This window comes from Hippocampus comes, unplaced genomic scaffold (genome assembly GCF_001891065.2).
Source record: "Hippocampus comes isolate QL1 unplaced genomic scaffold, H_comes_QL1_v1.1 scaffold193, whole genome shotgun sequence".
Classification (NCBI taxonomy): Eukaryota; Metazoa; Chordata; class Actinopteri; order Syngnathiformes; family Syngnathidae; genus Hippocampus; species Hippocampus comes.
In genome coordinates, this window is record NW_017805503.1 from 381,579 (window position 1) to 409,293 (window position 27,715).

The 27,715-nt window shown below is 43.4% G+C and overlaps 4 protein-coding genes and 1 long non-coding RNA gene across 9 annotated transcripts; 3 read left to right on the forward strand and 2 right to left on the reverse strand.

Annotated features, from left to right (window-relative positions):
* Positions 1-2,763: 2,763 nt before the first annotated feature.
* Positions 2,764-9,101, forward strand: LOC109520261 (extracellular serine/threonine protein kinase FAM20C-like). Its single transcript, XM_019877378.1, has 11 exons — positions 2,764-2,967; positions 3,752-4,216; positions 4,471-4,649; positions 5,980-6,058; positions 6,131-6,223; positions 6,754-6,869; positions 6,979-7,159; positions 7,457-7,566; positions 7,742-7,823; positions 8,272-8,331; positions 8,604-9,101. Exons 2-11 carry the CDS (start codon positions 3,753-3,755, stop codon positions 8,857-8,859), a joined length of 1,620 nt encoding a protein of 539 aa, XP_019732937.1. The 5' UTR covers positions 2,764-2,967; position 3,752; the 3' UTR covers positions 8,860-9,101.
* Positions 9,102-9,362: 261 nt separating this feature from the next.
* Positions 9,363-15,637, forward strand: LOC109520259 (nuclear body protein SP140-like protein). Of its 2 annotated transcripts, XM_019877373.1 has the most exons (15): positions 9,372-9,863; positions 10,627-10,801; positions 11,198-11,596; positions 11,713-11,829; positions 11,911-12,044; positions 12,631-12,675; positions 12,775-12,811; positions 12,918-13,070; positions 13,163-13,302; positions 13,750-13,818; positions 13,905-14,032; positions 14,493-14,610; positions 14,684-14,758; positions 14,855-14,998; positions 15,073-15,637. In XM_019877373.1, the coding sequence occupies exons 1-15, from the start codon at positions 9,729-9,731 to the stop codon at positions 15,145-15,147; spliced, it is 1,944 nt and encodes a 647-aa protein (XP_019732932.1). In that variant the 5' UTR covers positions 9,372-9,728; the 3' UTR covers positions 15,148-15,637. The 2 variants fall into 2 exon arrangements, with proteins under 2 accessions (XP_019732933.1, XP_019732932.1); XM_019877374.1 differs by lacking the exon at positions 13,750-13,818 and having other exon boundaries at positions 9,363-9,863.
* LOC109520266 (uncharacterized) lies at positions 15,286-18,646 on the reverse strand. Of its 2 annotated transcripts, none has more exons than XR_002169137.1 (2): positions 18,566-18,646; positions 15,286-16,019 (listed from the first exon to the last, which is right to left on the reverse strand). It is a non-coding gene; the product is annotated as an uncharacterized LOC109520266 (long non-coding RNA). The 2 variants fall into 2 exon arrangements; XR_002169138.1 differs by lacking the exon at positions 18,566-18,646 and adding an exon at positions 16,343-16,429.
* On the forward strand, positions 16,030-19,015 carry LOC109520264 (uncharacterized). The gene is made up of 3 exons (XM_019877381.1): positions 16,030-16,737; positions 17,680-17,957; positions 18,199-19,015. The coding sequence occupies exons 1-3, from the start codon at positions 16,503-16,505 to the stop codon at positions 19,009-19,011; spliced, it is 1,326 nt and encodes a 441-aa protein (XP_019732940.1). The 5' UTR covers positions 16,030-16,502; the 3' UTR covers positions 19,012-19,015.
* Positions 19,016-19,547: 532 nt separating this feature from the next.
* ccdc97 (coiled-coil domain containing 97) lies at positions 19,548-22,544 on the reverse strand. Of its 3 annotated transcripts, none has more exons than XM_019877337.1 (7): positions 22,198-22,544; positions 21,472-21,645; positions 21,009-21,168; positions 20,796-20,884; positions 20,249-20,432; positions 19,977-20,106; positions 19,548-19,762 (listed from the first exon to the last, which is right to left on the reverse strand). In XM_019877337.1, the coding sequence occupies exons 1-7, from the start codon at positions 22,348-22,350 to the stop codon at positions 19,648-19,650; spliced, it is 1,005 nt and encodes a 334-aa protein (XP_019732896.1). In that variant the 5' UTR covers positions 22,351-22,544; the 3' UTR covers positions 19,548-19,647. The 3 variants fall into 3 exon arrangements, with proteins under 3 accessions (XP_019732896.1, XP_019732895.1, XP_019732894.1); XM_019877336.1 differs by having other exon boundaries at positions 20,246-20,432; XM_019877335.1 differs by having other exon boundaries at positions 19,977-20,100; positions 20,231-20,432.
* Positions 22,545-27,715: the final 5,171 nt, after the last annotated feature.

Sequence of the window (27,715 nt, forward strand, 5' to 3'; positions counted from 1 at the left end):
GGAATCGTGATGATATTTTCATTCAATTCTTTTGGCATTTCAAATGAAGGGAACATTATCAAACAACAATGAGGTGTGAAGAGAATCGTGATATTTTCATTCAATTCTTTTGGCATTTCAAACGAAGGGAACATTATCAAACAACAATGAGGTGTGAAGACAAATGAGTGTGCAAATATGGGAAGGGGGAGGGAGCGGAGGAGTGGGCTGTCTGCACGCAGCAAAATGAAGGAGGGTGTGAAATGCGGAGGGACCAAACTTTTCCACTTTATGGACAAAAATATGATGACACCCATTGTACAAGACATGGAAGAAAACATTGAGTTGCCACATTGCCCGAAACGATCCTCGTTAGAAGAAACAATTGAATTCGTCAGGAAGGATGGGATCCCATTCTATCATGCACATTTGCCTTTTAAAGATGGCCGCTGTGCACAAAAACCCAGAAAAGATCATTGGCAAAGCCTCACTTTATTACCTTTGCTGACTTTGATGATGAAAAAAAAAAACCTCTACGTAATCTCTGCCTTCTTATTCCCTCTGCCTTTTCATGTTTTGCTCCCTACAAATGAGATGACTGCGACAAAGAAACGACACTCAGTTTGAGCTCACGACGGGGCTCTCGGATGGCGAGATTAGATTGTTTTTGCAGGCTGTCACCTTGTAAATAATGAGTTGCGGAATGATAAAGAGCAAAAAGGGGATGGGCGGAAGTAATGCGAAAATCAACAATAATTCACACGGGAAAACAAGGGACGGCTGGATTATAATTGGTTCAACGCGTTGGATGTTTACAAAGGCGGTACGCATAAACTGGCGCGCTGAACACAACGGCGGCCGAACGCTACTTAGTATTCCGTGCCGGTTTCCGTGGTACTCTCTGTCTTAACACCTCCGACATCTTTCTCCCTAGTCTTCCCTTCCTCTTCTTCTCCATTAACATTGTGCCTACTTTACATCGTTTGTTCCTCTCGGTCCAGCCTGTTTTACGTGACCACTTTGCAGTCTTTTTGTCTTTTGTCTCTGAAGCTCACACTTCTCTCCTTACTCCGTCCATCCATATGAAATATTCATGGCCATCCATACGGCCAGTGCGGCGCATTAGAGCTTTGAGAGGAAACGCGAGAAAGGTGAGAGGATGTTCGGCCCTGGGAAGGAGCGGAGGTGATGAAAGAAAAGAGCTAAATGGCATTTGACAAACGCTTCACATGCATATGTAAACCCCATTTCCAGTCAAATAGTAACATTCATTTCAGTTTGATTAGCATTGAAAATAAACCTCAAATTAATTTTCAAAAATTCCCAGGACCGGCAATTCCTGATGGCCCAAAGTGTTCTGTTTTTTTCCCCTTGTAAGTGACACGCGGAGATGATGTATTATGCGTGGCGCAGAACAGACAGGCAGACTGGTTGCCTTTGCGAGGAGTTTAAGTACAAGTTCTTGGCTCAGAATGGGAAATATTCTGAGCCTCGCCTGACCCCAAGGCTCAACATCCATCTGTCTCAACATCCAAAGCTCAACATCCAAATGTCTATGTTGATATTTTCCCACACATAGGCCAGACTGTATCGAAATGAAGACGTGGTATTAACACACGCTCCGATCTAATACCGTACCTAGCAACATGCACACACGGGCCAAGTGACAGAATGCAATTAAAGCCCACGTTGGGTGTCTAGTTAAACCGAGAGATGATTCAAAAGGTCCTTTGCCGCCGCACATTCCCCTCCGACATGCCAGATGTGATCCTGGAACGAGCTTGTCTTATTATCCTCGGCTTGCATTTTGTTCTGGTTGTCTGCCTGCCTGTTGGATAACGCATGTGCACGCTCCAATTAGGTGTCAGAGTATGGGTTGTTTCCAAGCAACCTACATGAAATTGCAACAGCTGTGGAAGGCGGAGGCCACCAGACCTTTGACTCTTTTCTGTCGAGGCCACTATTTCAAATGGAAGGTTTAAGATAAGATAAGATAAGAAAACCTTTATCAGTTTTGAGATGGGAATTAACATCTCCAATTCAAAATGATGTTGAATAAATTAATAGCATAGCGCTGATGAAAGCTACAGGACTGAACGACATATAGTTTAATATAATCACCGAATGGAAAAAAAAACCCGCATTGGGTTTCCTGTATTGACGGTAGTGAGTTGATAATTTTAAAGAGGTAAAAACTCAAATGTGACAAATAAATGAGGGAAACGGTGCACTCACTGCACAACACATATTGACAAAAATAACTTATTCATATGTCTGCACACATGAACTGTATAATACCAGATAATTCGCTGCAGATTTGAGCACCGGCCTATTCATCTGGGACCTGCGACAAGACTCATTATACATTCAGACCCAAAGCGCTTTGCTAATTAACGGAAACACATCGTAGGTAGTTCGGGGGCGGCATTAAATACACTGACCCCTTTTTAATCCGTAGGAGCTCGAAGTGCTGAAAGTCACAAAATGGATCAGAAGCCATTTTTTTTTTCTCCATTACATCGGGTGTGCCTGCAATGAACGTGCCCAGGAGTGCACGGCAAATGATCTATTCCGTCTCTGATTGGTTGTTTTTTCCTAGGCGCGGTGGTTTCTTGTACTTTGTATATGAAAACAGAGTGAAAAGATGGCAACCGGCAACCTGTTGCATATCACATTACAATTCGACCGCTTTCTATATATCAACCTGCCACGGCACTGAACTTCTTGCAGATGTTTGGAGTCTGCTACATTTTCAGCTATCGTCGCGCTCATTAGCGGACAAGCTGAAAGGTCATTTGTGTACAGGTCACAGTGACATCGGTCACCGCAACATGCCTCTCTTCTGTTTGAACTCGTGTGCCATAATAAACAAACAGGGCTGCACTCTTTGGTAGACTGATCAGGAATATCAGATATCTGTCTCATTAGCCAAGGAAGTAGGGGAACGGAAAGCAGGGGAAGAAATAAAGCTCTTGAAGGAAACGGGATGTAAGTAATTCCTTCTGCCTGCTGTACCCTGGGGAATTTGGGAGCAGCAAGTTCGATAATTTATTGATTTTTCCTCAGTGAGCTTTTCTGTACGTGATGTCAATGATTAGCTTATCTTTTTTTTTTAAATTAATGCCTGAGTTGCTCGTCAACTCTAATCGCGTCAGTCTAAAGTAGCAAATGAAAATTGATATCTGGATGCAATATGATTCGTATTCTTCTGACTATGTAATTATTTATGTGATCTTAATCTATTGACAGTAGTTCAAAAAAAGACATTTTTACATTACCACACATGATTATTATATTTAAGTTTGGAAGCTTTTGGCTCCAGTGCCCGCCCTCTCGCTCCGTATTTATACATAAGATCTTCCCATACAAATCTGAGCAATACATTGTAGGTTTCTGGGCTGGTCCACTATTATTAGTCTCTCGACCACAAAATACATGATGTGGGTTGCCATGGCAACACCAGAGACACCATTCTCACAAGTAGAAGCTGTTTAAGGTCATACTATTGTGTGATGTTTCTTTAAGACCTGTGGGTGGAAATGAAATCGGCGGTTGCGGAAGAGATCAATTCTGCGCAGAGCTTCCAATTTGGAGAAGAAAAAGTCGGCGAGAGAAAACAGTTCAATCAGACACAAAGTTGGAGAAAAAAACAAAAAAAACGAAGGGAAAAAAAAGAAAATCTTTCATGGTGAATGGGCTTGAATTCGGCGCAACTCAATAGGCCATTTGGTTTTCAAGTGTCTCTCCTTCTGTTCTTCCTTCTCTTTTCCAGCATGGTGAGACGGAACCTCAGTCCATCCACCCGTTCCGTCTATCTCTGCCTGGCCTGTCTGTCCGTTGCTCTGCATGTCATTCTAGCATTTTTTTGTCTCACTGTCCTCCAAACAGCCTGCGTCCTTCCCAACCCGTCTTCCTCCTCCTTAAATCCAAGAACAGAAACAGAGAGGCATCACCGGGTCCCTTCCCCTTCACATAAACTATCAATCAGTTCCCAGAATGACAAGCCTTACAAATCAAATGCGACCGGAATGCCTGCTGCCATTGACCCAGAGAAGAAAACGATTGGCGCCGGAAAAGTAAATCGAGTCATCGAGGAGGCCTCGAAGCTGCGGGCGCTTTTCGAGCACCCGCTGTACAACCTGCCAGAAGTGGGGCTGCTTGAGGATGACTGGCTGCTGAGGGTGAAGAAAAACGAGGACGCGGGTGATGAGGAAGACATCAATAGTGACAGCCAGTGGTGAGTGCTATCTTGAAAATGTCCGCCTGATATCGGATGAGAAATCGGCGGAGGGTAAAACAGAGTACGATAGCTTTGCTGTTATGTAACCAGCCTGAGGATTTGATGGCCCCTATGTTTTTTGTTTTTTTACATTAAACACTAACTCCATGCTACCCCCCCAAAAAAACACAGTTTAACACCATATCAGTAAGACATTGTTCTAAGTCGCACGTTTTCAGCACTTATGTTCATATACAATGTTTCCCTTAAAGGGAGAGTGCAAGTCACGAGAAAGGCTACGACAAAGTCTCATGGACCAACGACGCCGAGTCACACCCACCCTGGTTGCGATTCCACTTGGGCATCACTCGGTGGGCGCTGTACAACAGAAAGGATGTCACCGTGTCAAATCTAACTCATTACTTGGCAACGCAACGTATCCTCGGAGCAGGTGAGGAAAAACGGCGATAATCGGTGGAAGGAAAGAAAGAGAATAAGCGGCATGGTGAAAGTGCGGCGATGTGATTCCCTAAAACTGTACTTTGTGTTGAAATTCAGACAGACATAAATCGGCACTTGACTTGAGAAAGCTGCATTGCTCAACAAAGCAAGAATAAATTTAGAAGCTGACCTCGCTGTTAACCACGATGGTCCCAGTAGTGCTTAGTTCTCATCTAATTATGATAATTCAGGTTTCTCCTTCGTTAAACAGAAAAACAAAGTCCCCGCCATGCTTCTTGTTTCATTTTTACGCATTCATATGCCTTGATAGAAAAGAGTGGAGGCTGTGAGAGAACCCCAGGCAAGACGGGCAACTCCGTTTTTTTTTTTTTTCTCATCCAACTTATTGGAGACAGTAAACTGTGCCAAAGTTTATATTCAGAGCAGGGAACCCATTGGAGATTTTTTCCGAAAAGAGACACATACACACACACACATACGCGCACCCGCCCACACGGCTGCACAATCAAGGCTGACCCTTATGACAAACGCATACGAGTTGAAAATACATTGGCTTTGTTAAATGTCACGAAGCACAATATGTCTCCCTTTATTCTGTTGAATTATTGACATGAATAAGGTGGAGGTGTTTGTCCGTGACACAAATCCATACAGAGGGAAATACTGTTAGGAATATCATTGCCGTATGTGCAAAAAGAGACGGGTCTCAGGCACATATCCATGACTCGGTACATTCTGCATGAACTCATACATAACCAAGTTTGTTTTGTGTTGATATCAGACACCCCGCTCGCAATCTCAGCGCAGTGCCGAGTACATTGAATTATACATTTGGGACGTGCATTATGCAGTGAAGATTGAGGATACAGGCTGAATTTTCTCAGTACCTTTCTGTTTTTATATGCAAAACTCACGAAGAGCTACACTTAGAGAGAATCATGCTAAATATCTCTTTATTTTAGGTTACACAAATGCGGTGGCAATAAATAGCAATACCATAAAATTAGAACTCTGATAAAGTGGTTTGTGGTCAGACACGTATGCACACCCCATTTAAACTGTGGGTGCTCAGAATTCACCAATTACATCCAAACTCAGGCGACACTCATCTGCCACCATTTGAAAAGCCTCGGACTGACGTCAAATGAAGTTCGGGTATTAGTGGGATTTTGCTGACATTTTGCAGTTACATTTAACCACACAATGGTCCGCAAAGAGCTTTCAGAGCATTAGAGGGATGTGATTGTTCAAAGGTATCAGCCAGGAAAAAGGGTACAAAAGATTTTCCAAAGCAACCTTGATTTTTCTTCATCTTTCAGTTCAAAAGTCAGGAGGTACTCAACTCAAACTGCTGATGTCTTTCCCAAACTACGGACAAGCTCTGCTCAAACCGAAGAAGTAAGACCACAATGTCATCATGTTCATGTCATCCCCTTATTTCAACTCAGCATGAGCATTTTTCTCATCTAGACAATCCAGAGACGCAGAGACAGATGTGAACCTCTTTTACTTCTCTGATTTTGAAAGACACAATGCGGAGATCTCAGCTTTTCACCTTGACAGGTACCAAGAAAGAATTCCTCTGTGTAGATTCATCTCGAGAGTGAAGCGAAAAGAAAATCTCAAGGGAATTACCTTGTGGGAACACTATTTCCTTCCAGTGATTTACTAATGACAAATAAGTGCATTCATAGCTTTTGTCGTGTTTGTGAACGGACAGCAACCTGTCTGAGCTCCCCAAAGCCCATCTTTTCATCACCATCATCAAACGGAGTAACAAAAATTTGATCTTTTTTATTTTTTTTTGCCGGTTCAGGCTATATTGAGTCTGATTCATTAGTTGATGTCATGATGCACTCACATCTTTGAAATGAAAATGGGAGTTTCCGACTCAAGACGCTTTTTTGTTGCACACATAAGAATCCCCCAGTTTCCCCCCTAACATCGAGTCGAGGCCCCGGCTTGACCATGGGCGCAAATGTTGATGTGAAACAAAAAACAGCAGACATAACTGCCACCTGCAGGACAGAAGTGTATTTCCTCCAAAGAGGTCTGATTTGTCTTTCTGATCTCTGCATTGCTCTGCGTCTCAGGCTGCTGGGCTTCAACAGAATCCCCCCAGTGGTCGGTCGTCTCATCAACGTCACCAGTGAGATCAGAGAGATTACCACTGACCGCAAGCTGTTTCGCACCTTCTTCACTTCCCCTGGTATGCCACCCCCTACCCCGCTGTGGGATTTTGTTATTCTGTAATACTCTCAAGACCAAAGCCACTTGAATGTCCGACTAGTAAAACGTGTCTCTCTGACTCTCCCTAGCGGGGAATGTGTGTTTCTATGGTCAGTGTGAATACTACTGCTCAACGGAGCACCCGCTGTGTGGGCAACCGCACTCACTGGAAGTATCCTTGGCAGCCATGCTCCCCGACCTCAGCCTTGCTCCTCGCAGGTCTTGGAGGTCACCATGGAGGCGGTCCTACAGCCGCACCAAACTGGCCCAGTGAGTTCTCCGCCTGTGTCAGATGGGTAGAAATGTCAGTCGCCGCGCTTGCGTTGTTCAGACTCATTCAACTGTGAACATGTGTGTGACAACAGGGAACAATTAAATGCAATTAAGTGCAATTGCACATCCATTACAGTAGGTGGCAGCACGTGCACAGAGAGTATGAACATTGTGAAAGATATGCAGCAGATGTATCTTTCTTTTTATGTTGCTTTTTTTCTTTCATGTTTACAAGGATACAATGTAAGCAGAGGTGCATTTATAACAATTTTATAGAAAATTCTGTTGTGCCAGATGGGAAAAAGACCCTGCATACTGTGACACTGTCAAACAGACGCCTCCCTACAACCACGGCACCAGACTGGTGGATGTGATCGACATGGCTATATTGGACTTCCTCATGGGTCAGTCTCGACGTTCCGAATTCAGTCTCAACACTTTTAAATCCCATTGTAAACATTACGGCATTTTGCCATCTCTAATATTAAAAAAAGTGTAATTGAAAATTGGAACAATGACAAAACTTGACATAGAATGAAACCTATCAAAGTCAAAGGAGGCATTGCTTTTTTTTCCCAGGCAACATGGATAGACATCACTATGAGACATTTGAGAAATTTGGCAATGAAACTTTCCTGCTGCATCTGGATAATGGACGAGCGTGAGTACAGTCCCATCATATCCGACAGCTACCATCATATCCTATAAATAAGCACTGATCAAAAATCGCCACCTTTAAAATCAGATCCCAACATTTAGTTTAGGATTGTCATTTTGTGAAAATGGTCTTAATTCTTTCAGTGCTGTATTGTGCAAAAATATGCTACCTGATGAAGTATTCCCCAAGTGCATGTCGGTCGCTCAAATTTCAGAGCTAATGTCACATTGTTGTCATTTTGACTGAATTAAGCATGCAAGAAATGAACCCACAGTTGCTCTCATTGCTTTGAGATACATTTAACCACATAACCACGACAATCCAAATAATGCTTCATCAATTATTGGTTGGTCAGTGAATCTTACAAAGCTTGCATCAAACACAGTAAGGTCGAACAATCCTTGGCAAAACACTAAGTATCCATGCACTAACTTTTGCTAATATTTTGCAGGTTTGGACGACACTCTCAAGATGAGCTATCAATTTTAGCTCCCTTACAACAGTGCTGCAGGTAAAGCTAGGTTTGCCTTGTTCACTTGGTGCCAGTCATGTTGGAACAGAAAATACAATTTTACCACAAAGTTGGAAGTGCACAATTATAAAAAAAATAAAATAAAAACAACACTCGTAACCACACCCCAGTGAGTTGTTTGATCAATTAATTTGATCTATTGTTTTATTAATGATATTTTTACAATGAGAAAACAGTGTGAAGAGAATGTGAGCTATCAAAATGCTGGCTTTTGACTGTGTTTTCAATTTGCTCTCTTCCTACCTGTACAGGATCCGTCGCTCCACCCTCCTTCGGTTGCGTCTCTTGTCCGATCCATACTTCCGTCTGAGTGATGTCATGCGACAGTCGTTGGCCCAGGATCCTCTTGAAGCTGTTGCTCCACTCCTGTCCGAGGCACACCTTGCCGCTTTGGACCGACGACTAGCAACTGTCCTGCATGTGGTGGAGACCTGTGAAGAGCAACACACTGATGTCATTTTCAATGATTTAGGAAAGTACGAAGTATATGAGCAACAAATAAAATAAGGCAAAAACAACGGGTCTAATTTATTTAAATAAAATAAATGAAGGTTATTTAAGAAGGTGGAAGCATGCATATATATTGAGAGGGGAAGTAAAAATAAACCATAATCTTATAAGTGGGATACACTGTGTTCAGAAGTCACATTTCAATATTAAATGCACTATTACATGGTAGTCAGAACACACCTGCCACTATTTTAAGTACCCCTGTTGGACCATAAATAAAGCTCAGTTGTTCTAGTAAACCTTTCCTGGCTGGTTTTTTTGCTTTCAAACTGACACTAAGATTTTTTTTTGACGAGAACTACTGACTGGTGTTTGGATTAAGTGCAAGCTAAAAGCATTGCGACAAGGGCACGCAATGTTTTCATAAGGAATCGAAAAATAAAACCTCATTTTATGCAGCTTGTGCAAAAGTATTTAGGGCGATATTATGCAGGAGCAACTGGTTGTATTGGACGCGTTAGCTTTGAATAAAAGTGCAACGCTGCCCCCTACCGATGATTAATTGATGTCCAGTGTGAACTCTGCAATTTTTTAGGATTCCTCGCGTCAAGAAAAGATCGATAAACAAAACGCCACGCAAACACGTGAGCGAGATGGTCGTTTTTTTTTACTAGCACAAAAGAAAAGTTGTAGATTGTAACTACATCACTGTTTTTTTAACGAGGGGAGGAATCATTTTCACTTTCGAAACGTCAGTGGCCCAGTGGGCAGTGGCCTCTTCAGCTCACCAGAACATGCCTGTTAGCACCTTTCAACATGTTTTCAAAAATCGATCTACTTCCTCTCATCTAGCAAGAACGGTGTTTGACCGCCATGAATAATTAACTATCTTGGCGAGTAGAAGCTGGTTGGCGTTTCGCAGTTTGATGGATTTTCCGGGAGATGAAGAACTGCTGCGATTCTTCCACTACTCCAAGGCTGAAATGTCGTGCATGGAAAACCCACACACATTTATACGCCAACTCAGAGATTACGATCTGATTCCGGAACACAGCTACAAGGTGAGGCGGAAGAAGCCTGAACCAGTACAGGACGCGATGCTGAACAAGTTCTTACGAAGAACGTGTTTGGTTTTCGACCGGAAAAGAGCCAATTAGGAGTTACGTCATTACGTAACAGCAAAGCGTCCAAACCTCACTGCCTACGCCGGCGTTTACCCAAGAGCGCCTGCGCTATTATTATTATATAATAATAATTATTATTAGTAGTAGTAGTAGTATTAAAACTACAATAATAATGCGCTGTGAGCATCTGCTCGGCAATTTAGCACATGACCGATTATACTTGTATGTAGTACAGTACAGTATATAAAAATCAGGGACGTGCAATCGGCACACGCTTATCTCGTTCTGAATCATTGTAGATGATCACGAGGCTGGCTGCGAGTCGGAGATCGCGTGCCATCTGGGCAAATCCCCGATCGCTCTTCTGGTGGGACACAATTGTGCCGGAGTACACGCTCAACAGTTTGTACAAAACTTCAGTGTTTCCAGGGAGTCATTCCTCTACGTCTGCGATCGTCATGACAACGCCGTCCACCGTCCCTGCCCCCTCCATGTCCCACTTAGGGGATCTGTACATATTAGATGAGACAAAGATAAATAAGACACAGTGAAATATTTGCATAGACAAGGAGAGAGTGATCGGGCGAATGAGCCCATGCCACTAAAACTCAGGAACTGCCTTCCCATACCGGGCACTACACGACAATACTCATGACGATGAATCTTTGTTTTGAACATTTCGGTATTTGTGTGTGTGCAGAAAGTGAACCGGACAAAGAGCAAAGAGGCCTTGAAGAAAGGCCTCTATGAGATTCTGGACTGGTTGGAGAGAGAGCGACCACGGTCCATCAAGATGTTTTGGAGGTGTGTCCTCAAGGAGACCATTGTCAACCAATACCCCACCCTGAAAGCGTTGCGCAACAGTCTCCAAGATGGTATGACACATTTCCATTGTTGTCGGACTAAAATGTCTCAGGTGGACATGTTGTAGTTCCGGCGGTACCGTATTGCATGTACTTCTGCACATCTGCCTCACTGGTAACGTACAAGGCCTCGAGCGTCACATAAGCTTTGTTAGGCTCCAGCGACACAGAACAGGTTAAATGGTTGAAAATAGATTGCTATTAAACAGGGGTTAATCTAAACTCCTTCGGCTGACCGCAGACGGAATGTCGTGCCACTCCGTGTTCAAGTCTAAAAGTGGAGTGGAGTGGAGTGGCCGTTTTTTGCTCTCATAGGTGTAATCTCCAGAAACTTTTTGTCCAACTGGAGTCGGACTTTGAGTCCTTGATTGACATTGGATATTGAATCTTGTCTGTTGACGTCACCAGGTTCCTTTCAGTTGGATACACACCTGTTTAACTGCAAGCCACAGGAGGAGACTCCTGTCAGTGAAAGGAAGGAGCCCCCTGAAAATGAGAATATAGAGAGGAGGCAAGAAATCTCAGTGTCAAAGAAGAAGAAAAACAAAAACAACCACTTGTGCAGTGACGAGGAGCAGCCCTCACAATCGTCTCCATCACCACAGAAAAGTCCATTTAACGGCAACAGACAGGAGGAGACCGACGTCGGGGAAAGGAAGGAGCCATCAGAAGATGAGAACATAGTCAGCAGGCAAGAAATGCCGGTGCCAAAGCAAAAGAAGAAACGGAAAATCAACAATCAATGCAGTGGGGAGAAGGAGCCCTCGCAATTGACTTCCGCGCCAAAGAAAAAGAAAATATTGTTCTGTGAGTACCGTAAATGCTGACAAACTGCCACATGATGCTTTATATTTGGACATAGAATCTTTATTATCAATGCAATTGCTGTTTTTTTTTTTTGCCAATTCTATATTTTTTTCCAGCCTCTCCAGTTAAGGGGGATAAGAACGACATCTGGACATGGGCCATCTATAAGTCCGGCCTTCCTGTGACCTGCGGAAACTCGAAAGGGACACTGAACCAAGAGAGATTTAGAAAAGGTTAACAGGCAAACTTGATTGCATGAATCATCCTGTAAAGTCACCCACTGAATAGTCTTTCTGAATCTTTTACAATTTAAGGGCAGCCATGCATTTGGGTCAACAGTGAGTGGCTTACTCCCCATGAATTTGAACGTCTCGGGGGGAAGAGCAGTAACAGGAATTGGAAGAGAAGCATCCAATGTATGGACAAGCCCCTTGAAAAGCTTTTGAAGGTTTGAGGATTTGATTGACAACTTTTACTGTCATGTGCAGAATCTTACGAGATCGAATACGAAAACAAACAAAAAAAGGAACACGGGACGTTCATAACAGTTTGCTGTCTTCACTGAACTGCGGAACTGTGGACACCATTCAGACGTAGCATCCAAACATTGTGTTTTGTTGAGCGAATATTCTTACAAACCAGGCTCAACACCTGAATTTTAATTTGTAAAAGTCACAAATCCAATGTGGGGACTGAGCAATACTATCAATTTGCGAAAAAATATGAAATTTGGACATTTCTGTCCGACAGTGCCAATATTGCAAAGCCGCAAGAATGAAGAATTTGTTTGAAGATTTGGTGTCTATTGAATTACTTGAGCTACACATCAAACCTACAATTACTGAGTGGCACCGTTTTAGAGAGTACTAATGCTAATGCTTCACGGCATTACCTTTCTCCGCTTATGTAGCTAAATGGAGCATGATTGTTTTTGTAAAAGCAGAGTTCTTCATGAAGCTCTTGCACAGAGTCCATGTCCTGTTTAGTTGCATAGAAAATTACATTTTGGTTGGTGTCTGTGGAATCAATTCCAGAGAGGACATTTGCAATGTGACCGCTTCAGACGGAGGGCTAAAAAGGTAAGAACCCACTACAAAAAAAAAAAAAAAAAAAAAAAGTGATATTTGTGTTTATTTTTAAATTCATGTCTATTCATGTCTTTATCTTCCTGGGCCAAGAAGTTAGTCTTCACCAGCGATGATGACAGTAATACAGGTTTGTTATTTGAGTGTGAAACATCTGAGATGTTTTTAAATTGCACCCTTGACGATTAGTACAAACAAGAAAGAAAATAGATCACAGAGTACTTAACATCCGTCAGATTCGAACCACGATTATGAATCAGACAAAGACAGTGAAGTGGATCCGAAGGAGATGCCCAGCAGCAGCCAGGCCACAAACCGGGACAAGTCGGTGTTCAACGTGACGTGTGGAGCAGTCGCAGGCAAATTATACAGACAACGATTTGCATCAGGTAAGGAATCCAGGAAACCTGAGCGTATGCTTCCTTCAAGCTCATTTAAGGTCGTCGGAGATTTACCTGCAGACACTTTGTCTCATCGACAGGGACGTGTGGTCTGAGCATTCGCACCGACACCTGCTGGAGGACCCCGGCAGACTTTGCGAAGGAGGCACTGGGCAGTCAGAATGCCTCCTGGAAGAAAGACATCCTGTGGGAAGGCAAGTCGCTCGGTGTTGTTACTCAGGTAAAAATCGACTTTGTCTAAAATACAATATTAGGATATATGACATTGCAGTCGATGGAGACGGTTCAGTTATTCTCTCGCATACAATGCAAATGTCCAGAAAAAATGGCAGTAGAAATAGGAAATAGACTTGGACTGGTCCAGACTCAGAATGCGAGATTTGACATAATAAAGAGCACACCGCCAGAAATCAAACACGCTTAATCCACATTTATTTGGAAATTCACATTATTTTGAAATTAAATTGTTCCTTCCCGACTTTCTTTTTCTCCCAAAATTGCTTTTGCTGTATTTGATCATTGTTTCCTTTCCGACGTGACGCTAATTGTCGTTTATGGCAATGAGAGCATATCAGTGATTGACGACGGTTGCGGGTTTTTATTGTTGCCGCGGTGATAACGACACGCATAAGGAAAAGGCAATGCTAATTATTATGGTCTATTTCAGGAAAACCTCTTGAGGATCCACCCACTGCTGTGTCAGTGCAAACTGTGCAAACCGAGTGATAGTGATCTGGTAAGACTCTTCTCATTAAAACCCAATTTCTTTTTTTTTCAGTGTTGTGGCAAAGATATACCGTAATCGTATCTTATACTGTACAGGAGGAGCAGAAAAACGACGACGAGTGTTTTGTGTGTAAGAGTGAGGGAAAGCTAGTCGTCTGTGACCGCTGCCCGCGTTCCTTCCATGCAACGTGTCACCTGCCTTACATCGACGACAACATTTTGAGGTGATCGCAATTCATTGTATTTGCGCACCTGATCCAGATTCTGCTGAGTTCGATCACATTTGTTTTTCATGTCACCAAATGTATAATTTATTCATTTATTTTTACTCATGCAGTTAATTATTCCTTCATATTGTGGTCTTAAAATCACAAAATAGGACGGGTCGGCTGAAGAGTTTCCCTGTGAAACCATGGCCCTAATTTAAAAGTGGCCCGCTGTAAAAAATAAACTGTAAAGCCACTAAACATGAACTTATTATTCAAATGTGTTACGGTATATCATACCATGAATATCCAGAGCCAGAGCCTTTTCTGGCAAGGCCATCACATCATGGCTCATGGTAGCCTGACAGGTTCATCATCCAAAAAGGCTGAATGTAGGACCCTTAGAAAAGTAATGTTCACATTTTTGTAATACTTTTTTGGGGGGGTATAAAAAGGTGATGTGGATATGTTTACACAGTTACAACAGAGAGTGGATTTGTACCTTCTGCGTCTTCTCGGCGGCTCGAGAGTGGCGCTACAGTGACGAGTTGGAAAGCGATTCATTCCTGTCCAAACAAATATCCAAACACTTGATGGTGAGCACAACTGCCACTGTGTCACTCACTTGTTCCTGTTTTATCGATAACATTCCCCCGTCTTCCCCTTTAGGAGTGCCAGTACCTCCTCCTCTTTCTGCTTAGTGCTGATGATGAACAGTTTTTTGCAACAAATCCATGTGGCTCCGTAAGACCCCGCTTTCTGTTTTTTGTCACGCGCAAACGCGGTGTCAGAATAGTTATCCAAAAAAACAGGTCACGTGTTTGTGCTTGACACTCACAGCTGAAAGACTACGCCGCTGTGGTCCAGACCCCTATGTGGCTACACAAAATTGCCGAAAAGCTCGACAAGAACCACTACCGCTACGTTGCTGAATTTGTATCTGACATCCAGCTCATTTCCTCCAACTGCGCTTTGTATTACAAGGTGAGAAACACCGCCGGGACAAAAACTGTTGATTCGGTTTGACTTGTCAAGCACCATGTTGTTATCTTTTGCAGACTAACCCTCACTTCCTCAGCATGGGATCCAGACTGAAAACGTTATTTGATGAAGAACTTAAGAATGCCTTCTAAACTTTCAAGGACATTTTTCCGAGAGAGAGAACATATAATGAATCCCCCGCATATTTGCTTTATGACATTGCCAAATTCACTGAATTCCAGATGTCTTTTTTTCATTGATCACTGAAACACACACCTATTCACTGTTTTAAAAATAATTACTTTGCTGGCATCTTTGTGCCAAGGAACTATGGTGATTTGAATTCAGTTTTGACAAAAAGTGCTTGAACATCAACTTATGCCATTTGTCGAAAATTATAAACCACTGTCAGTTATTCCATCAATCACTCGCAGATTTTCGCATTTACGGTGGGGCTTGTTCGCGATCCCCTGCAACTAGCGGGGGTTCATTGCATGTGAATTTCTTGTGTTTTACCGCAGTATATATACACTTCTGCATTTTAAACCTGCGTTGGCTGATGTTGGTGCAAATGTCAAACCTGCTAATTCAGAAGAGAAACTACATAGCCTGCAGCAAAAATAATAAAGTATATTATTTTAACTTCTGATGTTTCACTGTTTAATTTGATGATGTGCCTCGTGAAATTTGTTATTCACCAATGACAGGCAGTGATCTGTGGACCTGGGCCTTCACTGGGTATTTAAGTGACCTAATCCACCTCTTAATAACACCATCACATTGATAAATAATGTACAAAAGCGCTCAAGAGTATATTTAGTTATCTGTGGCATTCTGGAGCTAACGGAGGCGTTTCTCGTATTTGAGGATGACAATTACTCGAGCAAGAAAACAGTTACCTTGACTTTGTGTTGTGGCCGACAGGCGTCGTTTTTGTTGACGGGGTGTGGTTGGGCGCAGCCCCGATGCATGGCACTTTTGGCCACGAATGGCCCGGCCGTTCAGGAATCTCCTGAAATCCCTGCTGTGGAATGAAGACAATAGACTGTTGGGGTAAAAAAAATCTGAGCCATTTTATCTCAGCTGTAAATGTAGGTCCGTGCTGCTGACGGTGTTTGGGCCAGCAGAGAAGGCCTTGAAAGCCCTGGAGTGCCTTTTAGTGACGTCACAGTTCGCAGCGAGGCCGGGCCGACTGCGCAGCCGCTCTGCGCATTCGTCAGGCTGTGGGCAGCCGGAGCGCAGCCATTTCTGTGCCCCTCTTAACACACATTCTCTCACTTTCTCCCCGAGTGTCTCTCTCGCTCTCTCTCTCTCTTTTACACATACACATCGAGGTCGTGTGTGTACCTGTCCATCACCACGCGTGCAACGTGGAGGAACAAGCGCTGCTACAACGCATCTGGATTCGTCTGAAATCCGCCATCTCTAAACTTTCTCCCAATTGAACGCCTGCGCAGCCACCCACTCTCTCTAGGTTAGTGCGATTCTTTGTGCGCGTGTGTCCGCAATGGAGCCCTTCGTTCCACAACGAACCAGCTGCGACGCAGCAACAGTGCACGTCAAAAGGGAGGAGGGAGATGTAAAGCAATCTGCGCTAGTTTTGGGCAGCCAGGGCTCGCCTGCGCCTTGCAGCGATCCTGCATACGGAGGAGGAAGAGGCGGGCTGGTTGACGCTGCAGAGGAGCTGAGGGCACCGTCGACGCTCCACGCAGCTTCCACCACTACTTCTGATGTACATCTGTGTGAGTGCTCACCTAAGCTCTTTTGTTTTATTGTGTTATTCGTTGATTGATTGATTTTACTGTATCTATTTTTAATCACGCATTCAAGTGAGATTTGGAGACAGGGGGGCCACCAGATGGCGCTGTTTCTCTTTATAATATCGTCAAAGAAGAGCACATGTACTGTACTGTGCTGTCGTGTACTGTCAGTTGGTTGTGAGCGTTTTCGAAAAATACATTTTATTGAGCTACATACTTAGACTGTCCATGCCCTAATGTGTTTGTTTAACAGTCATTTCCATCGCCCCTGTTTTGCATTTAGAGCAGCCCCGTGGGCGTATTTGGCCCTTGCAATAGAAGGGGTGGCGAATTAGGATTTCCCTCCGAGGGATGTTCTGACTGAAAATCATTTGACTAAATAACCGAAGCATATTATTACATACACACATTCACCCCTGCATTTCATTGTTATTATTTTAACAACAAATTACGTTTTAAATAAGCCATACAATTGCAACACTTTCTTGTGTATACCTGTACTATCTGCTCAGTTTATGTTGAGAAAACATTTGGTGAAAAAAAATTAAATGGTTACGTGTCGAGGAGCAGTTTCTGGAGTACTAGTCCAGGTACGCCATCCTCAATGTCACTGAAATCAATTTCTTCTCCATTCTGATTGCTCACTTGGAACTTCAGCGGATCAACTTGACAGGCGTGTGTTCATGCCTTAATGCAGCGAGTTGCTTCCATTTGATTGCTAATCAATATGTGCATTAACGAGCAGTGGCCAGGGAGCTCACTGGGCTCCAAGTGTGCCTGAATATAAACAGGTTGTCGGGCACTTTAGTACTTTGAGCGAGTCTGTTTGGGCGCTATAACTTGTGTACAACAAACCCGACGTTTAGTCTTTGGTATGTAATTCAAATCCTTAGCAAGTTTCCTTACTATTTTTTTTCCCCCCAGCATCAGCGATGCCATCCGCTCCTCCCCCCAGTTCCGATTTCTCCTCCAAGGCTGTTTTGTGTCTGATTGACGCAGTCGGCCGCCGCTGGGGCCTGTATGAGACCCGGGAGCGCTCGCAGCTCTTCCAGAGCGTCCAGGAGGAGTTGGCCGCCAAGGGGCACTTCCTTCCTGTTGAAAGGATCCGCCGCAAGTGGAACAACCTGATCGTCACGTACAAAAGGGTCAAAGATCGCAGTCGAGAGACAGGACATGCTAAGACATCCTGGGAGTTCTTTGATGTGAGCATTGTGGTCCTAAAAGCGATTTTTTTTTTTTTTTTAGTTATGGCAAATCATAGATGGCAAATGTTAAGTAAACATATTCCAAATTAATCAGTTTTTTGTACATTCACACAAAAAAAAAAAGTCGAATCAAAACTGAGAATGAGTGGTTTTCGAAACCGGGAATGTTCACGCAATTCGAGCAGCTTATAAATAAACGCAAGTTATATGCAATCCAATGCTTGTGTCTGTGTTGCAGCTGATGGATGCGACGCTCTGTGACACTGTGGGTTCTTACATCAGTAGCAACAAACGCGGCAAAGGAGGAGGAGGTGGAGCCATCGTCACACAAGCCTCAGCCAAGGTCGCACCTCGACTGCACGTCCCGCCGCCCACCACTATCGTCCGCCCCAATGGGAACTTCCCCACAGCTGTTCAAGTGGAATCAGGGGTCAAGTGTCTGGCCGATGCCTGCAGTAGCAGCACTGCTGCTATTGCATCAAAGTCGGCTCTTCGCCAAACAGAAAGTCCGGACCTCAAACCGCTGATAGTCCTTAACAGTGATATTGTCACAGCCAACCTTCATCTGGCCTCCACTGATCCAGCCCAAACTTTTATCTCCTCACCTTGTTTCACACAAGCCGCCTCCCCATCTCTCGTGTCCACCGTCAACACAGACCCAAACGCATCCCGTAAAGCTGCGCCCTTCCCGGCAGAGGTCGCATGCTTCCATCGTGGCAACAACCACAACTTCGCTTCCAATTTCTCTTCCACCTACTCCTCACTTTCAGCCTCCGTTTCCACCTCGGCCATTTCAGGACCTGAAGGCCACAAGGGAAATGAGGCGCAAAGCGGCTCCTTCTACGACCAGGAGATATTAAAGCAAAGGGAGGCGCAGACTGACCTGGATTGCGTGGCTCGCGTCCGGATGGAAGCCAGAGAAAGGCGGCGCGAGAGGAGGGAGATGCGAATGGGGAGGTCCCTGTGCAGGATTGCTACGGCCCTGGAGCTGCTCTCCTCCAAACAAGACACTGTCATTGCCCTGCTACAGAGGCTGGCTGATAGAAAGTGAAGAAGAGCTCATGTTAATGGATGTGGCAGGAAGGGTTCGCCACATGTCAATCCATGTTGATTTGTGTCATTTCATTAATATGTACTGAACGCATACTATGCACACACATTTTCCGATGTTTGTTTTGAGAGATTTTGTCATCTTCCAATGAAACATGGTGGCGGCAGCATTATGCTCCGGGCCTGTTGCTGAACAGTTTGCACAAAACCTTCAGGCTTCTGCTAGAAGGCCAAAATAAAAGTCAGGAAGAGCTGAAATTGAATTCACTACTTTAAATGCTCGGAGGTGTGTGCTGACTCCCCACTGTTTGTGAACACATCTTGAGTTGCAGTTACAAGAGGGGTGTGCACACTTGTGCAACCACATTTTTCAATTATAATTTTTTTTTTAACTTCCCCTCTCAAAATTATTTTTGTCTCGTTTTTTTTTATAAAAAGGGGTGAAAAGTTCTTGGATTGAAGCTCATTAGATTGTTGATATGTACCTAATCAAGTGTCAAAAAGGGTTTAAGTTTCCCATGTCAGCACAATAATAGATATATTCCAGAAACAGTATTTATTACAAAGTATCAGCATCGTGCGCCACAGATCACAATTACACCACGTCACTTTAAAGATTGATTGTCCCTTGTGGTGACTATTCTGTCATAATTTCGTCATCTGCTTCCTCATCGTCTTCATCAAAGTACTTTTCCTCTGCATCTCTGTTGACGATGTCAAGGTTGTCATAGTCTGGGTTCTCGTCCACTTCGCTGGCATTAGGACACAAAAGCACATCATTGATACATTTTTTTTAAAGGGAAAAGGGAGAATTTGCAATATTCTAAGCGTATTCTCAACTGAGATAAATAATTCTACTCGAAGAAAATGCTCTCAAAGATGCAGTATAAGACAAAAAAAGCAAATAAATATGAATTTTAAAAAAAGGCTTGATGTCTGCTGCTTGAAAATAACATGCACACGGACCTGTAGTTGAAGTCCGTGTCTTTGCCATCAAGGAAGCGTTGGTGCATCTGACTGATGAACTCCTCCCGAAGAAGCGCTTTCTCCTCAGAGGTTGGCTCCCAAGTATTCTCCTGGACTGCCTCTTCTTCGTTGGGAATGAGAAAAAAAAAATAATAAAACGATAAAAACTATCACCTCAGTAATATCAAACTGTAACCATTGTCCCCACTATGCGTTTCTCGTCTTCTAACAAAAGCTCAACAAGCGTCTCTTGCCTTCATCTTCCTCCTCCTCCTCCTCCTCCTCCTCCTCCCGTGCACCCTCCTCTCTATCTTGTTCCTCCTGCAGACGACACTGGATAAGCCGCTCCTGGTAGGAGTTGAGGAGGAGGTGCGACAGCCCACCCGCGGCTCCCTCTGGTGCCGCCCCTCCTTGCTGTGCATCACCCAGCATGGACTCTTGGGAGCGCTCTAACACCTAAATTGTGAGTTACAATTTCATTCGTATTGTCAGGAAACTATTGCCATTTTGGTGAGGGGCTCATTTATCTAACAGGAAAAGTGTCATTAGAGTATACTGTCAACAACAATGTCAGTAAGAGTGTACAGTTTGATTTCATTCCTGAGGGGCGGGAAAAAAACTACACAGCATTGCTTTGTGTCATCATATAAGCAAAAGTGTTTTTCGCAAAGATGACTTGATTAATATATAGAACTTTTTCCTCTCACAGTTGAATTTTTTTTCCCTTTATGTTATTCACTCCTATAAGTCAAAGTGAGATAAAGTTAGAACAGAAGATATAAAAAATAAAAATAACGATTAAATCAAGTATGTTGTTACCTCATCATCAGTTAGGTACTGTCCTATATATTGTTCATACAGCAGTGGCTCCCTCGTTCGCATTTGTTCTTCACTGAAATAGAGGCCCTCTGAGGAAAGCGTGAAAAAAGAAATCGACATCATCTGGTTAACTGGGTGAACAGCAAAACAATCTCACAAAAAGGGTGCAAGCACTTTTTATCCAGTTTTAGAAAAGAAAAAAAAAGGCGCTACCTTTCTGCAGGGCCCTGAGTGCAGCGTAGCGCTGGTTTCGAACTCTCGTCTTGTGGGTGGTTGCTGCTGCTTGCCTCTGGATCACTTCGCTGTAGTGCCCGGCCCGTGGGTCAGCGCTGACATGGGAAAAAGCCGACAGATGCTCGGGCTTCAAGCATTTCTGGAAACGTGGGAAATGAATGAGGTGAGGTTGAAACAAAGCGTTGAAAATAACAAGTGAACACGAGAGTTCCAAAAAAAAAGTTCGAGAGTTCCAAAAAAAAAGGTTTTAATGTTTTGTATTTCTTTTTCCTGTCAGGCGTAAGAGTTGAATCAGTACTTCTACTTTTACCAGAGTCTTTTTGATGACACAGGCGTTTGTAGCCAACTTCAACATAAGTACAGGACATGAGCACTTTTGCCACCTCCGCTGATATGGATTGATTGTGTCGACAGAAGGACAGATGGAGAATGGCGCACATACGTGGTAGCGCTCCAAGAAGACCAGTGGTTTGCTCCTGTACTGATGCAGTAGCTCCTTTGTACGTTCCTCGGTTGTCAGTTCAGCATCTCCTATCTGCTGACTCTTAACTTGGCTTCCACTTGCAACTACAGCCTCCAACAAGGCGTTGACTTCAGCGGGGACATCTTGGAACACCTTGAGGTCACATTAAAAGTCAATTGAATGCGGTTGAGTGCTCATTTTACAAAGACAGTAGTGGAAGTCAAAGTACCATTTCTTTTAACTATACCGCAGCGGATTTTTCAGATAATTTCCTTGAGTATAGGGCGGCAACAAAATCCGTAACTTGTAATTTGGCACATTAAGACAATTAAAAATTAAAATAAGGTATCCAATAATTAATTGATTCTCAAAAATAACTATTTAGCTAATCAATTAGTTGTCGATTAATCTACTACACTAGCCTATGTAGGCTTTTGACAGTTTTATACGTAGTTCTCAGTAATAATTCAATTCCACAATTTTGAGTGGAATTCTATTTTCATTGTGCCAAGTGACCAAAATGGGTATTGTATACAACTGAGTTCTTGTACTTCAGTACATTTTAGTCTATCCATATTTTTGTTTACATGTACTAAAAAAGACAACAATTAGTACTTCAATTATTTGACCTGCCTGTACTCCTACTAAAAGTACCGAGTATGAATACGTTGGCCATCTCTGTACAAAGCTAAGCTTTTGGCTCACCTGGGAATCTTGCGGTGGTTCTGGATGTTCTATATGGGGAACACGGGGCAGTATCACGAGTTCCTGCGGTACTGTGCATTGGTCCTCCTTTACGCATTTATCGGACGGCGTGGGTTGTATTTTGACCGGAGGTTCTGTAATTTCACCCCACATTGCTCAAGCGTACGTTGCCCAAAATTAATGTTAGCCGGTTGCTTGTTGATGTACTGATGTACAATCACTGGCACAGGAAATTGTGGTGACCCTCCACATTAAACATTATCACACGAAAGTAGTTTTATCGAAAACTGTACACAAAGTGCTGTTAAGGGGCGCCGCCATATTGGTCCGTCACTATTTTTGTTCCCCGGAAGTCACTGACACGCATAAATATGGCCTCTCCTGTTTTTTTTTTTTTTTTTAATGCACATTGCGCCGCGCGTTGTACGCGCACCCTGCATGGCTTGAAACCATTATTTGAAACCCAAACTACAAACCGATGAAGACTTAATTTGGAACACAAATCCTTTTTTATAAACACTATTTCGAAACCCTACTTTGAAAGCTAACGCTTACGCTTACTCGAAGCCCTATTTTGAACACCAATCCTGAAATCCTCCATTAATCGAATATTTATTGAATTATACAGGGTGTTCTTTAATTGTTCACTGATTTACACACACACACACACACACACACACACACACACACACACACACACACACACACACACACACACACACACAAACACACACACACGCACGCGCACACGCACACACATATGGCTTCAGGTGCATTATGGCTGCATTTACATAAATTATATTACACATCAGTATGCACAGACCTGAAACTATTGTCAAACAACCAACAACATATCTGCACCCCTAAACACACACAAGTGCACGGCAGACAAGTGAGATAATCCGTGCCAGCCAGCTCTACGGTTGTGGCCTTATCGTGAGTAATGGTGTATTAACGTCCTGATTCGTTCCCCCTTCTCTTGTTAGACTTTCAAGTTTTCACCTAGGAATACCATCACCATCTTCTTGCATACAAACACTCATAAATATGACACTATTTTCGTGAATCAGTGCAGGAAAAAAAAAAATCACATCATGTCTTCCGTCCATCCTGCCACTATTAGCCAAATAGGCCAGTTTTACTATGGACAAGCACCATAAATTGGTTTTAATGCACACTGACAGGTTTGAAAAAAGATCTTGTTTTTTCAGCCCTCTCTCACCTTTCCATCTCACATCATATTATCTAGTGTCACAACGGATGGAGCCCAGTAATTGAGATGAACGGAACTGTCAATGAGGGCAACAGAGATCTCATCATCTGTAGGGCATACAGGCAGTACAGTATTCACTTGGAAGGAAAGAAAGCATTTTTAGAAACAGCAAGAAACATCTCATGGCGAAAATTTACAGGGAACCTAAATACACACGTGATTAACACACACACAACTTTCCAGAGACTTTGTGGAATTAGTGGGTGATATGTTGTGCCCAAAATGTTGCATTTTCCATAGTTGGGAAATAGTTAGGAGCTGAGATTTGATTATATGTTGTAAATGTTTGTGAAGTGTTTTTGCGGGGAGAAGATGAATGTATGATGCATGTAAAAGTTAATTTTAATTTGCAGTATTCCCCTGAGAATGATTAGGGGCTACAAATAACAGTTCAAGCTTAGATAGAATGCGAGAAAAGAAGTCACACTTTTGGGACAGTGTGAATGAGTTGAAATACATCAAAGGACAGAAGATGTAGACGCAGGGTTCAGGAAGAGTTTATGATGGAGGCAAAAGAGACGCAACTGTGCACTTGCTGCATTCCTGGCATGGACAATTTAAGGGGATTTCAACTTTTTGGCATTGCGGGCAAACGCTTGCCTTCATCACAAACTTAGAGAGGACAATAACAACTCCCGATTCATCTACCCCCTCCATAACCTCCCCTTCATTTTTCCGATTTTTCATCATCTTACTTTTTGATTTCCATCCCTATCACACTCTGTCTCTCGCCACTGTCACTCATTCATTCATCCGTCCATCCTCATCCATCCCTCCCCTTCAAAAGTACGTTGAGGTACAAAAATCCCAAAGGGCCACATGACCTCTGCCCCCCGGTGGGTGGGTAGCTGGTCTGAGAGGGTTGACATCCCCTGGGGGTGGAGGAGCGAGTGTACCAACGGTCTTGACAGTGCTCAGTGACGTGAACTGAGGCTTGAGCAGGTACCGTCAGTCTTGCTCCGGGGCTGTTCATCCACTCACCCAAGTGACGTGGATGTCTACTATGCAGTCACGTTCTATTAGGACATTGGCACATTTGTGACTCCAGGACATGATATACTCAGACAAGCCCTTGATAGACAAGGAGCAATATTTGATTAGTTGTGTCTAAATTGACAACCCACGTTGTAAATTGACAATGAGCAATGAAACAGCCAATGAATTTGTGAAAATCTCACACACACACACACACACACGCACACGCACACGCACACGCACACACACACACACAGTATCATCTTTGTGAAGGGATAATAAATGGGTCCATACGGACAACGGTGATCTTTACACTCCCAGTTCACTGTGCTGCGGTCTAATATTATAAGCTGAGGCCAGACAACACCGGACCACTTCCTTGATTGATGCGTTGATGGGAAAAATGTGAGAGTCAATAAGCTACGATATGAGAGAATTATCCATCTCTGTCATCAGGACATAATAAAAGACTGTATTGCATTATTGCCGCTGGAGAACAAAGTTAGCGGGAAGAGACACACAAAGGACAAAACACAGACACACACGCCAGTAGGAGGAACGTCGTCACATGATTGAATCACGCAGTACCAAATCGGCCCCTTGTCATCTTTTCATCATGGCTCCCTTATTGACCAGCAGTATGGCCGTCAGTCCATCTGGATTGTGTAATTAAATGAGCAGCAAATGCCATCCTCAGTCGGGCAGATACAATCAGTCTCAAAATCTCTGCACAGATGATCCATGCGCATGCGCGATAATGACATGACGGTGTGATACCCTCGAGGGCAAATTCACGGAAACTTTATACATTAGCAGGGGCTGCGGGTACACTTAATGCAACGATAGTCACGCTTTACATGACTGATTGATCATGGACCCCAAAGTAGAGTTGAACCTCAATTGTCCTACGCTTCAAATGTCAAACAAACCTTCATCGAGAAACATGAGCGACCGTAGACTTTAAGATCAATGAGCATATCAAGGATTTTAATTAAGACAAGAAATACGTTGGCCCATCCACGGATCATAGAACAATTGAGCCCCCCCGCCCCCTTTCCTATTAGAGAACAGCAAGGTGTGCAAAATGCACCGAAACACAACATTATCACGACAACTACAGTTTAAGTGCCATTTCCACTATACCTTGATTGAATAGCCTCAAGGAAAAGTTAAAAAAACAACAACAATATAGATAATGTATGAACTTGTGACCCAATTGTCCCTCTTAATCCCCGAGAGCTGATGCTGAAGGCAGAGCAGCCGCATGTGAAACTCATGCCAGCCAATGATGTAAGCCATTTGTGCCACCTGCAAGCTGCTGCCTCAGCTACTCTTGGGTTTAAAACCAAACACAACTTGATTGCTTCTTAAATTAAATGCCGTTTACAGAATCAGAATCGCAAGTCGGCTTATAATGAGTCTGAATTTGTTGGTACATGCATGGCAGGATGTAATGGAAATCCGCCCTCGTACAATGGCACCGGGTCTTCAATGTAGAAATCCACTGGTGGAAAAAGTGAATGGGGGGCTCTTTTGTCATTGTCGATGCAATACGATTCCTATTAGGTGTCATGATCCGGGCTATTTTATTATTCATGACATGCTTTCCACACTTTGTCTAATGAATTGAAGGCACACAACGGGGGGAGTTCAGGTATCTTTGGATCAATTTCAGCAGGAGCGTTGCGCTGTGTTTGACAGCCACCATAGAAGCGAGTCAAACTTGGAACATCAGGCCAGCCTTAGATGGAGAATTCAGATTCGAGGGGGGGGGGGGGACAATAAATTGCATGTATGCTAAATTAAAAAAGAAAAAAGAAAGACTGTCACACCAATAAAGAATGACTCCAGTGACAAATTGAGAATGCAAATTAGATTCGGCCTCACCTGTTGAATTAGACCGAATTAATTCTGATTACATGGCACATCGGTCCAATTGGACATGAATGGCCCTCAGATGTAGTCAGAGAGGCAATAAAGCAATTATAGGAGGACCAGATTGGAATATTTAACTGCACCAAAATATGTGCCGACAGGTCGGAGAAGTTTTGATCCAAAGAGCGCAGAACCAAAAGAAAGGTGGGCCATTATCACGGCCCACAGTCTGGCTGTCTCACCTCTAATTGCTACCGTCATGTCGCTGCAAATAGCACACGATGAAGATGCGTGTGTGTGTGTGTGTGTGTGTGTGTGTGTGTGTGTGTGTGTGTGTACACATATATGTATACATATATACTGTATATATTTATTTATTTATTTTTTTTTTTGCAGGAGCATCCGCCAAGTGTGACTCAACATAATGCAAGAAGCTGATGTAGGTCAGGCGTAGACTGCAAACGAAATCCCTGACAGTTATTAGATTTATGCTGAAACCGAAGGCTACCGGGGGATTATACCTCAACATCAGCAGGCCAACCACTGCCGGCCGACATTAATGTGTGTGTCGCAATATGCAGAATCAAACCACGGGATGTTGGACTCTCAGGTTGTCAGAGTAACGTTGTCAGCAAAGACGTTTCATGCGCAGTGCCCGACTAATAATACACGGAAAAGGATGCAGGCATAATGTGAGATTTATGAACTGAAATATGATCATGTACAATTTTAACCCCACAAAATTTATCATTGGAACATTACTTGTGTTTAAAAAAAAAATTATATTAAGAATAATGACATTTGATAAGGCTATCAAGGGAGGGATTTCTGCATGGCTTATGCTACATGTTTGCACTTACCGAATGTGTGTGTGCGTGTGTGTGTCTGTGTGTGTGTGCGTGTGTGTGTGTGTGTGTGTTTGCGTGCATGCGCATACATGCGTGTGCATCCTTTCTCTCCATGTCTGTTTTTAAATTGCAGAGGCAGCATCACATGCCGTTTGACAGTCGACACACATCCTCCCTATGCTCAGCTAAAGTGCTAAACTCCTGCATGTGCGAGAGGCCCCACACGTGCACGCACACACACACACACACACACACACACGTGCAGTGTCTGTGCTCTGCCAGGTTCCCATCTGTTCATCACGACGCGCAGTACTTCTTGTCAGGATATCCGTCACCTTTATAAGTTTGATCTCACACGCCTGTCTGCCCATCTGCCTGTTTTAATGTCCGTCAATTAATCCCTCACATCCTCATTAACTCGCACAAAGGAAATGTGTTCTCAGACGTCAAGACGTGAGAGTGCCCTCCTTTGGCCTCTTTGCGAGCTTCAGGCTGTTTGTAAAATGCATTAAGGCAAGCTGCTTCGCACTCAAGTCGCAGTCAGTGT

What these genes read in the sequence shown, in the direction of transcription:
- LOC109520261 (XM_019877378.1), top strand. Translation starts at nt 3,753, where the DNA reads ATGGTGAGACGGAACCTCAGTCCATCCACCCGTTCCGTCTATCTCTGC. An exon ending in CACCTTCTTCACTTCCCCTG is followed by an intron (nt 6,870 to 6,978) that starts GTATGCCACCCC and finishes GACTCTCCCTAG; the next exon opens with CGGGGAATGTGTGTTTCTAT. An exon ending in CATCTGGATAATGGACGAGC is followed by an intron (nt 7,824 to 8,271) that starts GTGAGTACAGTC and finishes AATATTTTGCAG; the next exon opens with GTTTGGACGACACTCTCAAG.
- LOC109520259 (XM_019877373.1), top strand. Translation starts at nt 9,729, where the DNA reads ATGGATTTTCCGGGAGATGAAGAACTGCTGCGATTCTTCCACTACTCC. An exon ending in GAAAAAGAAAATATTGTTCT is followed by an intron (nt 11,597 to 11,712) that starts GTGAGTACCGTA and finishes ATTTTTTTCCAG; the next exon opens with CCTCTCCAGTTAAGGGGGAT. An exon ending in ACTGCGCTTTGTATTACAAG is followed by an intron (nt 14,999 to 15,072) that starts GTGAGAAACACC and finishes TATCTTTTGCAG; the next exon opens with ACTAACCCTCACTTCCTCAG.
- LOC109520264 (XM_019877381.1), top strand. Translation starts at nt 16,503, where the DNA reads ATGGAGCCCTTCGTTCCACAACGAACCAGCTGCGACGCAGCAACAGTG. An exon ending in TACTTCTGATGTACATCTGT is followed by an intron (nt 16,738 to 17,679) that starts GTGAGTGCTCAC and finishes TTTTCCCCCCAG; the next exon opens with CATCAGCGATGCCATCCGCT. An exon ending in CATCCTGGGAGTTCTTTGAT is followed by an intron (nt 17,958 to 18,198) that starts GTGAGCATTGTG and finishes TCTGTGTTGCAG; the next exon opens with CTGATGGATGCGACGCTCTG.
- ccdc97 (XM_019877335.1), bottom strand. Translation starts at nt 22,350, where the DNA reads ATGTGGGGTGAAATTACAGAACCTCCGGTCAAAATACAACCCACGCCG. An exon ending in AGTACCTAACTGATGATGAG is followed by an intron (nt 20,433 to 20,795) that starts GTAACAACATAC and finishes CTCACAATTTAG; the next exon opens with GTGTTAGAGCGCTCCCAAGA. An exon ending in GACACGGACTTCAACTACAG is followed by an intron (nt 19,763 to 19,976) that starts GTCCGTGTGCAT and finishes TCCTAATGCCAG; the next exon opens with CGAAGTGGACGAGAACCCAG.